The sequence below is a fragment of the Halictus rubicundus genome, chromosome 3 (genome assembly GCF_050948215.1).
Source record: "Halictus rubicundus isolate RS-2024b chromosome 3, iyHalRubi1_principal, whole genome shotgun sequence".
Taxonomy (NCBI): domain Eukaryota; kingdom Metazoa; phylum Arthropoda; class Insecta; order Hymenoptera; family Halictidae; genus Halictus; species Halictus rubicundus.
Window position 1 is genome coordinate 17,302,326 of NC_135151.1, and position 17,043 is coordinate 17,319,368.

The 17,043-nt window shown below is 48.0% G+C and overlaps 1 protein-coding gene across 1 annotated transcript; it reads left to right on the forward strand.

The window, feature by feature from the left end:
• The first annotated feature begins 1,395 nt into the window (after positions 1-1,395).
• Positions 1,396-16,358, forward strand: Csp2 (chemosensory protein 2). The gene is made up of 3 exons (XM_076785733.1): positions 1,396-1,782; positions 13,535-13,724; positions 15,624-16,358. The coding sequence occupies exons 1-3, from the start codon at positions 1,765-1,767 to the stop codon at positions 15,767-15,769; spliced, it is 354 nt and encodes a 117-aa protein (XP_076641848.1). The 5' UTR covers positions 1,396-1,764; the 3' UTR covers positions 15,770-16,358.
• Positions 16,359-17,043: the final 685 nt, after the last annotated feature.

The window sequence follows — 17,043 nt, forward strand, 5'->3', positions numbered from 1 at the left end:
GCGGAACGAAGCCAATGACAGATAGGTAGCTCGGAGATGAAAGGGGAAAAAGAAGAGATAAAGAGCGAAGAAGAAAAGAGAGAGAGAGAGAGGGGGGGTGCAGGGCGTGGGACGATAGGTCAACACATTCGACAAGGAATCCGTCCCATCGATGCCGCAAAAGCTTCGAGTTGCCCGGTCGAAAGTACATCGACGAATCCAGCCCCCTTGTAATCTTTATCGATACAAGGCACGATTTCCCCAGCCTCTCCCGCTGTCTGCCTCTTTCCCTGTCGCTTCCCAGAGTTCACGTGCAGGGACGTACTTTCGATCTCGCTTCGCTCTCCTCGTCCGTTCCATTCGACTCTCCGTGCTGGCCTTCCCTTTTCTTTCTCGGCGGGCGTCTATCCTACGGCGAACAGTTTAATCGTATTTCACGGTGGATCACCTCCCGGGCGTTCGCTTCTCTTGCTCTTTTTTGGTTCACGCCAATTCGACGGCTGTTACCGTCCCGGACAAACGCACGCGTCCGAGCGAGAAAAAAAGAACGCGCGAGATCGTCGACTGCCCATTAAATCCGTGGCTGAATCGCAGTTTTCCTCCGGTCGGTGTTTCTCTTTTCCCTTTTCTTCTTTCTCTCTCTCTCTATCTCTCTCTATCTCTCTTTCATCGAACCGTGGAAAATCGAAAGAAAACTGTTCGGGATTCGGGTGCGTTTTCCGACGCGAGCTCACGACGGAACAGTTTATTTACAGCTCTCGAGCAATCGAGGAGAAATAAGAGCTGGAACGAATCATTCGAAAAGGGACAAACGAAGGAACCGGCAAATGCCTCGGCGGTAAATTATGAGATTAATCGCTCTGGCTCGTTTACTACCACCGCGATCTATACCGGAAACGAACTCTGTGAAGGTGTGCGAGATTTGTTGCGAGTGTGGCGAATACCGTGGCAAATAATCGCCGGTGACGTATCGATCGCGAGGGTCGCCGGTGTACCAGAAAGAAGCAGAAAAAGCGGAAGAAGCGAAGGAGGAGGGAAAAAAGAAAGAAGAAATCCGATTTTCCGCACGAGAACAAAATCGGAAAGAAGCGCTAAGTAGAATTGAAAAAAAGGAGGTTAAATCTCGGGTAAGAAAGCGTCTCGAACGATCTCGTCGTGCGGCGAAACGCAGCACGCTCGTTGTTGGGCAACGAAAGTGCAACGGCGCGAGCAGGAGAGAAGAGAAGAGAAGAGAAGAGAAGAAAAGAGCAGACAAAAGCGAATAGAAGAGAGAGAGAGAGAGAAGGAGAAAGAGGGCGAGAAAGGGCGAAGGGGAGAAAAGTGCTGCGGTGCAGCGGTGCACGGCGCACACTCACGCACCGCATCTGGGTCCCCCCTACCTTCTAACCTTTACGGTGCTCCTCTACGATGTTCCGAGACGGAGTACCGGCTGGTATATATCGTCCCGTCTTTGTCGTCGGCCACCGCACACACTTTCGTATTTATTGGTCGAAGAAGGGGAGGGAAGGCCACGGACGTACCTCGCGGGCCAGTGCGTTCCGAGATTTCGAGGTGAGAGGACACCTAGCAGCCTTTTCCACCTTGGAGGACCCTTGATCCGCTGCTCGCCGTTCGCAACGATTCCGCGCTCGATCCATCAGGGCAGTGGTTCCTCGTTCTTTTTTTTCTTTTTTATTCTACTTTCCGAGGCTGTCGAGGTTGTTCGCGGATCAACGATTCGCCGCGATTTGTCGCCGAGAAGCATCGGGACTCGTCGCTCAGCGCCGCGCACCAAGAGCCCTCGGCATGGCTTCGACGATCAAGGTGAGTGACGAACGTGCAACAGGTAGATGTAGATACACACGCACGCCGTGTACACGTGCGCCGGCTGATTTAAAGTTTCGGAGTATCCGGCGGGGTGGGCACGCCTCGCCCCTCGTTTCTGTGCCTGTCGGGAGCAATTTGCCGATTCGCCGCTCGCGGAGCGGGCTCTTACCTCCCCTTCTCTGGGGGGATGAATGCCACGAAGCACCGACTCTTCTGGTTTCGTCGGCTCCGTTGGCTCTGCTGGCTCTCCGTACACCACCGGCAAATTCGATATCGTGACCGATCGCGGCTCTCTCCCTCTACACTTTGAATATTTAAGAGACAAGCCAGGGAATCGACGGTCCTTCGGGCACGTACCTGTAGCTCTTCCCCGGAAGGGAACGGAACGAAATGCAGGTACGCGCCACGAATCGCGATCGTTGCCGTTCCCTGGTCCGCTTGTTCGTTCCGCGCGAAAATTAGCCCCCTGTCGCGCGGATCTCTTTCACAGTTTCGATAGAACTTCCTTTTTCATTGACAATTCTCTGAAACACAACATTCGTATTCGACGCGTTTGTACACCCGCGCTTTGTTTCCACGTGTACAGGCAACCCTCTTGGAACAGACAACTGCGAAACTATTAGAGGGACCCATAAGGAATCAATTATTTTGAAATTTAAAACAAACTTTGTAGTAAATTCAAGTTTTTATTCCTTAATTTATTATATAATCTCCATCATTATCAAGGACAGTTTGCCATCTTTCCTGCAAATTTTCAGTCCCCCTCTTATCGAAATCCAGGGTTCGTCAAGCAAAATATGACTCAAGGTGCCTCCTAACATCTTCTACAGAATGTTTTATTTCTTAAATAATGCTCCAGAGATCTGAAAAGATCAGAGGGAGCAATATCCGGTGAGTACGGGGGGTGCGGTCAAACTTCTCGTTGCAATTCTTTGATTTTTTCCTGAGTGAGTTTCGCTGTATGGGGCCCGCGGTATTACACCTTTTCTGTGGACTAAAGATGCCCCCTTTTTCAATAGTTCTGAATACAGCCGTTGTAATTGCTGACAATACAACTCAGCGGTAACTGTTTCTCCAGGTTTCGACAACTCAAAGTGAATTATGCCACGACAGTCCCACCAAATGCACAGTAACACATTTCTAAGCGATAAGCTAGGTTTACGGGTCGATATTGCAGAGAGCCATTGCTTGGAACGCTTTATGTTATCAGAAAGAATCCATTTTTCATCTCCGGTAACGATTCTGCTAAGAAATGGATCTCTACGAAATCTGGATAGCAACGAAGTGCAAATTGATCGACGAATATTCTTGTTGATCTCAGATAATTGATGCGGTGCCCATATTCCTTGCCGATATGCCTTTCCCATTTCATGTAGATGCCTTTGTATAGTTGACCATGTGGACCCAAGGCTTCCCGATAATTCTTGTATACTTAATTTTGGATCAGCTTCCACTAGAGATTTTAGGGTGTCGAACAAACGTTCTAAACCAACGTTGACACTTGTTGACCTTCAATACATCTCTATAAATATCGCAAATTTTCTTTGTTGTTACCGTTGCATTAAATCCCGCATGAAAATGAAAAAGTATGCAATGATGGATATGATCCTCGGAAGGTACGGACGCCGCCATTTTATTACAGGGTTGTAAAAAAAAAATATACTTTTTAGAATATTTTGAACACAGGCTGCTTTACCGAAAACTGTAGAAGAATACGTGTTTCCTCTTCAACGATCGGTACAGAACTGAAGGCAAAACAAATTCTTTGCAAATAATTGATTACTTATGGGCACCCATAATATTAACCCTTAACGGTCCGGAAGTATTTCAAATTTACTTCCCACCAGGTGCAAGCTATTTTTCATACGAAGAGAAACTGTGGACTCAACATTTTTATATCAAGTATAGAAAGGAAACTATTCATTAATATATATTCAGAGTAATAGGATAACAAGATGATTTAAATTTGATTTTTGCCATATACGCGGCATTGGACCCAGTAAGTAAAAGCGCCATGCCTATTATATTCGCGAAATAAATATTAGCAGCGAAGATGTCGACAGACTTTGTTTGAAGTTATCGCCTACTCGAGGTTGTACGGTACTGTACGGTCGATTAGTTGCCGGTTGCATGGAGAATCGTCGAAACCAGTGAAAAACTTGCCGCTGAAGACACACGAATGGATTCGGAGACGAAACAACTTTCGCTGGGTACGCGCAACTTCGTGCCGCTACATCGCGCCGAGACGACTACAGATAATTCTTGTATCTTTGGAAACGAGCAAGTTATTCAACTTCGGGCTATCCCAACGATAGGAAAACTTGATAATCGAATCGCGTTCGGCGCGCGAGAATATGGAAAGCGATACGGAATTTGGCGAACATAGCGGCGCTAAACTAGCTGTACGCGAACTATCATACTAAACCGCGCGGAGATTCTCGCTGCCGACGCGGCACGTTCGAGCGCAGATTTTACAACCTTTTTTTCCGTAGTTGTGTGTGGAGCCACGTTCGAATTCGATCGAACATCGGCTCGTCCGAGAGTCGTTTCGTTCCATGAAGACGTAAAAGATCCTCGGTGCCGGCACGCCGCCGCTGTTCGCAATTCTAAAACACTTTCTCCGCTGATCGCGCGGGCCGAATCGTTTCTCGTCGTCGCGGCGTAGAAAATATTTATACCCGGTACATAGAGAATTTTCTCAACGTTCATTGTAAAATTCTCGAAACCTCCTGTTATCAACGGATTAATTACAAAATCGTGATTCACCGGGTTATCTCCGGTTTATGAAGGACTGTCGAGCAACTATCGGTTAAAATTAGCTGGGAGCCCTGTAATTTCATCGGGCGGCACTTCGCAGGCACGGCGAACTGTTTCTTGCGAATCGGCGCGATCGAGGAGTCGAGAGCGCAATAAAAACGAAATGTCGCGACGATAGGTTTATAGACCGTGACGGTTCACCGTTCGAACCGAGACGGAAAACGGGAGACGGAAGACAGGAGAAACGGGAAACGGGAGCGAGCGGTGTAAGCGCTCTCGAGAAGATCTTCGAGGCGCAGCTTCGCGTTCGCCCGCGATTCGTTGAGCACGCGGCTGGGGCTCACCGGTTGAATTCCTTCAGGTATTAAGCGACCAATAAACGTCGAGAGGCAACGAATCTCGCAGTCGTTTCATCGGGACGAAGATATCGGCTCGCGGAATCGTCGACGCTCGAACGAGTATCGGATCTGGCTGGGAGCGTCGCGCGGCGACGAAATTGCGTGCATTCTGCCTCGCGTCGCGTTTATTTTTCGGTTCGCGACGCGACGGGGCAGCGATGAACCGATCGATCCGCTGCGCCGATTTTCTCGCCGGTCGGTCGCCAGAACGAGTTATTAAATTCCGGCACGTAACTCGGCTTCCACTCGCACCGTCGAGACAAAACCTTTATCGAGGGCGTCGCAACGTCGTGACTCATGCGTGCCGCGGCCGAGCGCTTACGTTACCACGGCTGCCGAGGAATAGCAAACCGATTTCCTCGGCGCGGCCGATCCGACGGCCTTCGCGCCGCGCAATCGACGCGTCGAATACCGAAGCTGTTCTCGGCGACCGAATTGCTCAACGTTAACCTAACCAGACACCTAACAGCCTTTTTCGAAACGAAACGTTACGACAATCGAGGATATATTAACCCGTCACTCCTATACTCTATTATTATAATATCGAGCCGGTTATTATTACTACTTTACTATTTCCATATACATATGCATAAAAGAAACCGCACAAAAAAAAATATTCAGAACCTTCACAAGTAGCTATAACAAATAATTTTGTAGAACGTATTAAAGAAAATTTTTTTATGCGGTGGAGAGGGACCGCATTAAAAAAATCTCACTTACAAAATATGTCAAAGATTCACGAAATAGCGAGAAAGTGCTTTCCAAACAAAATATGTAATTGAATTACACATGGAAGCATTTAAGAAAAATTTAATTTCTCATTTTAAACACGGAGAAGTTTTCAAAATGCATGTAATTCAACGCAATCAATTCTTGTGATGAGAACATTACAAGGGTGTTTTAATGCCAACACCGTGGGCATTCGTATACCGCATAAAAAAAATCGCACAAAACAAATCGCATAGAAAAGGACCGCACAAAAACAGGTTTGACTGTACAGTGAGTTCTCATTAGGAGTCAGTGCCAGCCTTACAATTTGCTGTCAGTGCAACTACCCACACCACCGCGGTCGAGATCCGTCTCTCGAGCTACGTGCAACATTGCATCGGAGAAAGACATTTTCTCAGTCTCCTTGTCACTATCGCTTAGTAGTCATAGGCTTTTATGACTTGTAGACGGACATGACTCTTAGGTTTCCAGCGTGCCCTTTGTACTTCAAATGCGACGCTCGGCGGGAACCTCCGATATCGTCTAAGAGTCAGTCACCAGAACGGCGCAACTGACTCGTAACGAGAATTCACTGTACTTCAAGCGATCCTGATAATTTGATTACAGCAAACCTTATAATCACCCCTGAACACATTAAACCCGAATGATATTTTCTTTTTGCGTATAGTAGAAATGGATCGGTGGCGGCAGGAATTTTTGGGTGTAAGGAAAAGATCGGATTAGAAGCGGGGAAGAATAGAAGCAGTTGAACCGGAACGTCCAGTCAAATTCGATGACCGCGGAGAGGGGGCGAGAGTTAACGGTTAATGGGAGTCGTCGGGGGTGTCCGGTTAGCTCTGATCGCGAATAATTCGCGGCCGCGACGCGACGCGACGCGACGCGATGCGACGAGAGCCTCGTTAATACCGAGCGACGCCGATGATCGTTGGTATTTGCGTTGGGTCTCTTCGCGCGTTAAATCGTAATCCATACGCCGCGCGTTGTCGATATCGACCGTGAATCACCGAGCTGTGTAATTATTGTCCATCGGTTGCGAGTCGATAACTAGACGATTGTAAATTAATTTAATAACTACGAACAACACGGCGCGGCCGGCCCGCTGCTCGGCCAGTACACGAACAATAAATTATTGTTTATCGGCCGGTTGTGTGCGCGTGTTCGTGTCGGGTATCCGTGTAGGAGCGCAAGCGCAAGCGAAAGCGGAACGCGGCCGCTGCGGACAATAACTATAACGGAATATTACGGGTGGAAGCGGTGCGAGTTTTCCGTCGCTCGGCGTCCCGTTTAACCGGTGAATTATCATTCATAGACTGTGACGATAATCAACGGGACTGTAGGAAGGACTCGGGCACGCTCGTTGGCGAGAGTGCGAGCGTGGGTACAAGCGCCGGTACGGGGGCACACGGTCGGCAGGAACCGTCAGCGTCTAGCTCGGACGTAATAACCCGGCGAACGTTACGGTTACAGTCGTTCGCAGTCAACGTGACGGCAATAAAATCTATATCATGGCCATTTGCCATTCAGACCGGCCAATAATTCTTATAATCCACGCCGGCTCGCGGAAGTAAGCGGTTTGCGTTCGTGCTAGCTCGAGCCCGAGCCCGACACCGAGCCCGAATCGAGCCCGCATCCCAATCCACAAATCATCCCGGCAACGCGAGCCTACAGGGCCCCGGTGATTTACCGAACCGTACCAATTATTAGCATCCCATGGGGCAAATCGAAACTCGCCGCCTCGCAGCCTCGCAGCCTCGCAGCTGACGAGTCCCCGGGATACGACATAGGGGTCGCGAATCTTCGTTTTCGAAAAAATTTCGCGACATCTCCGCTCGAATTAATTGGAGTCCCACCGCCAGTCGATATAACTTTTCAACGGAAGGTACCGACCGTTACAGTCTGTTCCACAAGAGCGTGGACGCGATATCCGAGTGCAAATAAATCTTTTCTGTAAAAAAGGTTGTATAGGTCGAAGGTGCATTTAAAGAACTAATACGCACTTGCTTAATAATGTGTCCAATCACCACCATTAGCGATTATTGCTTCACAATGTCTGGGCATACTTTCAACCAGCTTTGCTGTCCTGAGACAGGAAGGGCGTCTTCAATTTTAAAATACGCTTTCCTCGGAGCTTGTACTTCATGAGAGACCAAACATTCTCGATTGGATTGGCATAGGGGGACTGAGATGGTCAATCCAACACGTTGACACCATTCGCTGTTTTCCATTCCGTTTACCGTTTTCCCGTCAGCGCATACGGCACCCATCTCGAAATGACTTGAACTTCTCAGTGACACAAATGATACTAAGAGAATTGGGGCTATTGCGTATTAGAGGAGACATTGTATGTTTGGACTGGCACAATCTTTGCTGCATTGGGTGTCAAATTTCACAGATATCGCGTCCACGCTCTTGTGGAACAGACTGTATTAACCCATTTGTATCGTTAGCGTATATATACGCTCAATTTTCCTGGTCACTATCACCGGAGCGTATATATACGCTCAATTTTCCTGGTCACTATCTCCGGACCGTATATATACGCTCAATTTTCCTGGTCACTATCACCGGACCGTATATATACGCTCAATTTTCCTGCTCACTATGACCGGAGCCGTATGCATACGCTCAACTTTGTTGGTCACCATCATTATTCGTTAGCTAAGAAATAGAAGTGGAGGATGTTGGAGATGAAAGTATTGGGTCGTCCCATAAGTTCGTGCCATGGATATGTTTATATAATTCACGATTGAAAAGTATTTTAATGAAAAACCGCAGAAATTTTATAGTGACGGTATGATGTCTTTGCCAAAAAGGTCAGAAGAGGTGGAATGAAAGGGTGATTACATATTTTATTTTTAGAATTTAAATGGTACAAGAGTAAACGGCGCGAACTTATGGGACGACCATAGTAATTCCGATTTTTCATTATAATGCTGAAATATGAAGTTCCTTTACTTGTAGTCATTTTTGTACTTAAATATAATAAAAGAAAAAAAGTTTGGTGATAAAGGCCTTCTTTTCACATTTCCTTATAATGCAAATGCGTTCAATGCCGCCATATAAGCGGCATGGCACTTTTATTTGCTGGGTCCAGTGCCGCGTATACGGCGGCAAAAATCAAATTAATTAATAATATAAATATTTTCCTTTCTATGCTCGATGTAAAAATGTCGAGTCCACAGTTTCTCTTCGTATGAAAAATAGCTTGGACCTGTTGGGAAGTAAACTTGAAATACTTCCGGACCGTTGAGGGTTAATCCGAGATTTGTCACGAAGGATTGTAATAATTGTAACAATTGCAATCATTTCATTGAGGACCACGGAGCTCCGGCAACGGAGAGACTGTTCAAATATAGGTTGCATGCCGACATTGGCTCTGCCGGAATTTCGTTTGGTCGCGACAAAGATTAGCCGATCCGCTTTTCGATATTCACGAGTTTTCCTAGCAATTTTGGCGCGCGGGGGTGGCTGACCGAGTGGCGGGGAGGAGGGAGGAAACGAAGGGTTCCACGGGAAAAATCGAAACAGCGAGCAGAGGACCCGTGTGTCCTGGATCGCGACGCGAGTAATTTAAAAACGAGCACGATCGTTAGAGGCGGCTTCCCCGGTGGAATCGGGAGGTGCAACGCGACGAAAATAAAATTGAACTTTACAGTATCGGTCACGGCGCGGCGTCGTGTCAAAGGAACGAGGAAAAAAAAAGAGTCAGAGAGAGAGAGAGAGAGAGATGGTACGCGCGCAAACGGCCCCCGGACGTTTCGCGGAAAGTATGTTCATCCGTCAAGCGGCGTCGATTTAATTGGAACTATTTCCTGTGCAGCGACACCTTTCCTCGCCTCGCGGACGGGTTTCATACTTTTTTACAGCGACGACATAGCAATCGTACAGAACCGGTCAAGACCGAGATGAAAAAAAAAGAACACAGCAAACAAGCACGATGCGACGAGCTGCGAAACTGCCAATAGCTATGTCCACCACCGGCTATGGTCTATGTAAACGCTGCTGCGATCCAGCTCCTCCGGTAAACTCCAGCTTTCTGCGAAGGCACCTCCGTGAAACAATATTTCGTCTCTCCTCTCCATCGAATCCGTCTAGTTTGCGTTGCGACGTAATCCTCGGGGATAGGGTCAAGTTCAATATACACCTTCCGTATCAATTTCAACGGACCAGCCCTCGTCCCACCGGTTCCTCGACCCGGAGCGAGCTACGACCTCGCGCGCGTTTTTTTTCCATCGATCGCTCTCGTAGTCGTTCGAACGCGAAGACCCAACTGGGAGACAAGCAAAAATTGACTGCGACGAAACTTCCGGCCCGATCAACATAAATATGGGTACAAACCTGTCGAATTGAACTAGTAGGACTCACAGTGAACTGTCCTACAATTTCGATTTGATCAGCTTGTGCGTGCGTAGATGGAAGAGATCAGTAAATGCGACTTTTCTCACGTCTGTCACTCCTGCTTGGTTACTTAGAACCGTGCTAGGTAGTTCTTTTTAAAGGGTGAGGTGTTTCGAGTGGTATGGGAATTGTACAACTTGTTGGTGACAATAACTCTTACTTTAATTATATCGACTGTACAAAAAGATGTGATGACTTTTTTTTTGTTTGTTTTTCACTTGTGTGTGGGGTTGTACAGTACCTGGGGAGAGGATTCCCTTTAACCTGTATTAGACATGGAGGGATGGGGTGTTAAGGGCGGCGTGTTGGATGGGAAGGTCCTTAAATGAGGACTAGCTGAAGACTGAAGACTCGCACGCAGAGATGGGTTTTTAAGGGATGTGAAATTGGTGGTGGAGGTGGGGTAAATAGTACTGGGAGAAAATTGGGGGTTAGTGTTTAGAGGTTGTCCAGACGCTGTCTTAAATTGTTGATGTTATGGTGCCGGAAGGTCGCAGAAAAAGTGGGACGAGTCCCGTCGCTTCAAGAGTCTTCGACTCTTCGGTTAATTTATTGCCTCTAGTCGAAGTGATTGGGACTCGGCGTCAAATTCGAGAGACACTTTTATCAACACAGCTTCTTTCATGAATTTCGACCGGTTTCACTGTGACGCTGCGAAGCGAAAGAATGATTCCGTCCTGTCGAACGGAAAACGAGAAGTTTCGGAAACGCGAGTGACGTTCGAAGAACTTTGTTCAAAGTGAGCTTCCCGTCGAGCCTGGGGTATGATCGGTGAACGTTCGAACCCAGCTGCAAAGTAGGCACTTGCATCGACCACCGCAAGTAATCGTGGTCCATTACCATGACAACAGAAAGGACCGCGCGCGGAACACGTTCCTCTTCACCGCTCCCCCCGGTCTGTTTGATGTTTCTCCGTGGAAGCGGTTGCGGTAGTTTGTTTGCGGCCGCGAACCCTGCCGGGACACCGCGCGGCAGTTTTATTCGCGGTTGATATCATTCGCGGAGAAACCGGTCCGCGTGGGAGTCGTGGCCCGAGTAATTTAAAAGACGACTTCTCGTTAGTCGACGCCGGACGGCTGGCGGATAGCGGATGGTGGATGGCGGACGGCGGCAGAAGGCAGGGGCGGAATGTGCGCGCGTAAAGGTATGCGTGCAACTGCAACGATACACGGAAGCGTGTCGAAGCGGCACACCGGGCCAACAGGGGCAAACAAACGGAGGTCGTAGGTACGCGCATACCGCCGTTACTCACCGTGGTTGTTGCTTGTTTAGTTATGTTAGCTTTGGCGTGCTTTGCTGGTCTTGCGTTTAGCCAGTATCTGCCTTCCGCTCGCTCGTTCGCCGACGCTGTTCGCTCTATTCGCTAGCCATACCCACCGCGTACCCTTTCATCGCGCGCGTGCTCCGATCTTAAACCAGGGACGCGCTTTGCGAGCCGATGCGTCCCTTCGACGACAGTGGTCGTCAAACTTTATCGATTCGCGCGACCCTCGAGATCAGACGTTTGTCGGGCGAAATTCCCCCAATCACCCGGAGAAGAAATAGTCGACGAGTCATCTGAACGATGCTGTTAGCAATTTTTTAATCGAGTTGCTCGCCCCGCATCCCTCGCGAACATACTCTCTTTCCAGACCGCGCGCAGGATAACGCGTAAACGCATAGTCCTGTACATATCCTGCGAAGACCAAACGATGGCTCGTCGACGTCTCTAAATTTTTATCGAGACACGTGAACGCATCTGTTGAAATAAAATGGTGAAATTGTAAGTAGAACTCACATCCAGAAATGTCGGGGCATCGGCGTTGCTTTGGCTGACAATTTAAACAATTTGGAAAAGCTCAGTGGAGTGTGCGTCCAAAGTCGAAATGACAAGAGTGGGGAAGACGTAGGTTTTGAGTCTTTGACGGAAATCGTTGATGTTTTCCAGTTGTAGTAGCACGTACCGCTTGAAAACGAAATTATCCTCTTTTGATCTCTTGTTTATGTTGTCTGTCTTTCAATATAAGATTGTACTGTTTAGTCAAGTATGAATCATCGTAGTAAGAGATACTACGTCGTAGCACTATGTCGTACTTAATTGCATAAAATGGTATATTCTTTAGAAGAACGAAGAGATAATTTTTATTTATGGAGCTGAATGAGAGACATCCTTTCAACATGATCGTGCTCCCCGCATCACACGTTACCAGTTCGCCAGTGGTTAAACAATCGATTCCCACTAAGATGGATCGGTAGAAGAGGTGTTAGCCACCAAGATCACCAGATCTAACTCCGGTCGACTTCTTTTTGTGGGGACACTTAAAGTCTGTTGTTTATAAAACACAACCAGAAAGCGTCAGCGAATGTAGAACTATTCCAACAGATATCTTCAAAAATGTTCGTTCAGAATTTGAGAATCGTCTGTATCGTCTGTAGAAAATCTGTCTGTAGAAAACAACGGAGAACATTTTGAAAATTTGTTATAGTTATAAAGAAATTACAAACTTTCTCGCAGTAGAAGCATGACTCGTTCTACTTCTCTTTAAATATCTCCGAAACTAGTGCGCGGATAAAAAAAAGTATCCTACAAAAATTGCTGGTCTTTATACGTACGATAATATCCCATGATAAAAAATATAGGTTCCCATTTGAAAAAGCATAGTTGACCTTCAAATGACCTTGGAAACGCCTCGATACTGCCCCCTCTTTCCCCCTCGAAATCCTAGGACGCGTGTTCTTTTCGTATCTCTCATACTTTTCGAGATATTCGGCTGGAAAGTTTTCAAATGAACACCCTGTATGTGTACTAAGTTCACCGTTCCAAGTTTTTACATTAAAGTTCCTTCATTCGCTAAGGCTGTGTTTTATGATAAGAACAACTCCACTGCTGAACAGCATCGATAAAGGTGTTTTCCTCGAATGCTTTCGACTCTCGGCGAACGACCGGGTTCGGCGTAAGAAGCACGGATTGAAGACCACTGGCCCGCGACAACGTTCTCGATCCCTTTACCTGTCCCTTCGTTATGTTCGAAAGTTAGGGCGGCGCGGAGCGGCGGCGAGGCAACGCGTGCACCGGTATCGATCAATACGCAAGGTAAACAGACGCGCGCGACCAATCTCCTTTGTAAGATGCGACCAGGATTTTGATCGGGCCGCTTCTGGAAATTCTGGTGCAGGGCGTTCGCTCGGTCGCCGAACGAACCCGAAACCGGCTCCTCCTCCTAGCGGCGCGACCCGACGTCGATAAATCCCGGGATTTCAATTTATAACGTTCCCCCGTGTACCGGATAAGCGTTGTTGACTCCCGTTGACCCCACGAATTTGGTTAATTGCTTTATGTCCCGACTCTCGTTCTACGAAAGACTGTTTCGCGTCCCCTTGTACCATCCTGCTAGCACGCTCGCGCGCGCGCGTCCTCTACACCGAACCATTTACCGAAAGCAGGTAGTACACTTCGGTGCTTAACTCTGCCTCGAACAATGTTTCAGTTGCTGTTTGTCACTTGCACTCTGCTCGTCTGCATGGTCGCGGCAGATTCGGACGAAGGACAGACCGGGAGATCGCGGGTCTCCGACGAGCAGCTCAACATGGCTCTCAGCGACCAGCGTTATCTCAGGAGACAGCTGAAATGCGCCTTGGGAGAGGCGCCCTGCGACCCCGTTGGAAGACGACTGAAAAGTATGCGAGCCCGCGTCACCCGCGCGACTAACTCGTCCGCGTCGCGTGATTTCGCGCTCAGTTTTCCTGAACATTATCCTCGGACGTTTGCGATACTCGCGAATACGTTATCGCGACGAGCGATCCACGCGTCTGTCTCTTAAGGGGGCCGGCATGGTTCGAAACCCATACACGTATGCAAGGGTCAAAATCTAGACAAACTGCCGCTTCGATATTGCAACGAGCCGTTTAGAAGTGGTCAATTGTGTTTCCTAAAAGTCCACTCTACGTCTGCATAGAGCCCAAATTGCGAATTTCTACCTCGTCGTGGAGTAATTTGTAATATTCGGCAGAAAATTCGAATTCTGAAGCAAGTATGACGTCACAAGATGGCTGCCGCTGAAAGATTCTCTTCATTTCGAGAGATTCAGTGTTCGTATCGAAAAAAAGGCTCTACACAGACGTAGCAAAGACATGTACAAACCACGGTGGTATGCATTTTTAATTGATTACTTACTTATTTAACCCTTTTAGTGCCGGGCGAAAAAGAGGCGCCTATGCGAAGATAACCGGCCGAATTTCACGATTTTACTAGGGTTTGGAAAAAGGCTCATAAAAACCTAACGAAAAGCAATATTTACATAATTCAAAAAGCAAGTATATCAAGGACGAAATAGAGAATAAAACAGTAACGCTAATTCTTCTATATTCATTGAAAATTACATAAATAACAAAGGTATAAGTGATCATAAAGAAGAGAAAAATTGAGTTCTCTCTTTCAAAACATAATTGTACATATGGAAAAGTCATCTTTTTATCATAACTTTATATAGACCGTTTATTACAAAGTATATACTTTGCATTTCCAATATATTTTGTAACAAAATAAATAATATTGCACAACAAACATAAAGAATAACTCCAAGGTACATGGTAGTCGCCGGACGGATTATCTCATCCGAAACAAGTAATTGTTATAGGTAACATAACATATAGAATATAAGGGAAAGTTAAACCGAAAAAACTATTTATTTTAATTCTCTCGCAATGATACTAGACCATTTATAACGTATTATAAATTTATTTTGAGATAGTGTTCTCTCGCAATGCGAATAGTAAAGCGCTACAAATTGCGGGCCGATATATCGGCTCTGGCACTAAAAGGGTTAAGACGTAAAATGTCTAGAAAAAAGGCACAGAATAGCATAGCGTGACAGTCAAGGCCAAATGCCTGCCGGTCCCCTTCAGGATTCTGCTCGTTGTTCGCCTTCGATTCCGCGAGTATCGCGACGCGTCATCGCCCGTACGGATTCTGCCTGCAAACACGGGAGTCACCCGAAACAATCATATTCGCTCTGTATCGTACGCGTTTTCTCTCCCGGAAATATTCCGGTACGTCTCGCGATGGTCCCGCGATCGGTTACCGAAGCTGGCTAGGAGCCGCGCGGAGCATTTCGGCATAACGCGGCTACCTAACACAGGCGAATCCCGCGTTCCCGCCCACCGGTATCGATCGTCTTCTCGTTTCCATTCGAAAGGATATCCGATGGCAAAAATTTTCGGGGAGCAAGCGCAATTACCTTGAAAACATAACGCCTGCTCCGGGAACACCGGGAAGAACCGACCCGGCCACCGTAGGAATTGCTATTCTACCCGATTCCGGAAGATAAACCGACCTACGTCGGAGTTAACCCCATTCCGCGGGGGAGAACGCTCGCACGGTGTGATCGTAACCGGCGAGTCATCGAATTGCTTAGATCGGATTTATATCCGTATTTCGAGAGCTCGCCGAGGAGAAGACTTTGCCGATAAATTTCTATAAAGTTACACCCGCACCGGGCGCGAACGCCGGTACGGGTACGGGGGTTGCGGGCGAGGGTGCACCGAAATTCGATCTAACCCCCGTTGTGTGTTATCCAGGCTTGGTGCCGTTGGTACTGAGAGGCTCCTGCCCGCAGTGTAGCCCCGAGGAAACGCGACAGATCAAGAAGGTCCTATCGCACATCCAACGGACCTACCCGAAGGAATGGTCCAAGGTGGTGCAGCAGTACGCCGGAGGCTCCTAACGGGAGACCGCGAGGAAGGCGGCCGATGGATATCTTCTTTTATCCGGGGGATCGACGATATAGCCTAATTGTTACGAGCGTACCAAAGCTTTCCGCCGCGGGAACGCCGGTGACACTCGGTGGCGGATTCACCGTTTTCCCTGGGAAAATTTCGTACGAGTTCTCCCGAAACAATAGCGAAAAAGTCAGATTTCCATTCTAGCGTCGCGTAGACGATCGACGAACGAACGTGAATCTGATTCCGCGATAATTGGAAACTAGAGAATTAGCCGTCGTAATATCTTGAAACGGTTCCGTTCTAAGCTCGTTGAATCGTTAGTCGAACAGTCCGATACGATGGTCCACTTAACGGACAAGCGGACCGCGAACTCTCCGTAGAAACGTAATTTCGTAGGACCGATTTCGCGAATCGGCGAAAATTACGCGGCGAGGTGTTCGCGCACCCACTTTCTGTATCGGTGAATCCGCCATCGACGACACCGGCGCCGGACGCTCGGAGCTCTCGGTGTTTGTTAACCGTAAACATAGTATTTCACACGTTGCTTCGCAGACACAATGATGTTATATTTGCAATAAAGTATGTGTTTCCTATAGAGAGAAGAGAGCAGCTTTACTCGGCGAACCGTGAGCCGGCTCGGTTGTTCGCTCGATTTAAGCCTTCCGTTATAGGCACGCTAGCTCGCTAGCGCGACGCGACGGCGACGGCGTCGGAGAGTATCGCTTTCGCGGCGTGGCTCGATTTTTATTCCCGGAACGAGAGGAGGCACGGAGCCGTGAGCCGTGAGCCGTGAGCCGTGAGCCACGAGCCGTGAGCGGTGTATAAAAATGAAAGGAAGCCGGGGAATAAGCAACGGGGAAACGATCGTCTGCGACTCTCTGACGTCAGAAGCGGGGGACCAGTAATAATGGCGGATGCAAGTAGTGGGAAAGTAATAAGCCGGATTCCTATTTTATATTTTATTCGCCGCGACTCGGCCGGCTTCAATTTCGCTGCATTACAATAGACAGAGCCTTGTTCCCTGTTCCTCGAAACTATACGGACGGAACTTTGTATCGGCGTCGTTTTGTAACGTCTCTCGAAACGCCGCGCCGCGTCGACGATTGATATTCGTCGATGTCGATCCCGGTACAGAGTGCAAGGTACCGAGTACCGAGTACGCTGTTGTGCCGTGGCGGACCGAAGCGGGGACCGTTTAACGACGCGTACACAGTTTCGCTTTCTAGCTACTGTTCCACCGGGTTACGGCTGCGCTGCGGGAACCGTTGCGCAACGA

Excerpts from the sequence above, each read along its gene's own strand:
- Csp2 (XM_076785733.1), top strand. Across the intron at positions 13,725-15,623 it reads CGTTGGAAGACGACTGAAAA|GCTTGGTGCCGTTGGTACTG; the intron begins GTATGCGAGCCC and ends TGTGTTATCCAG.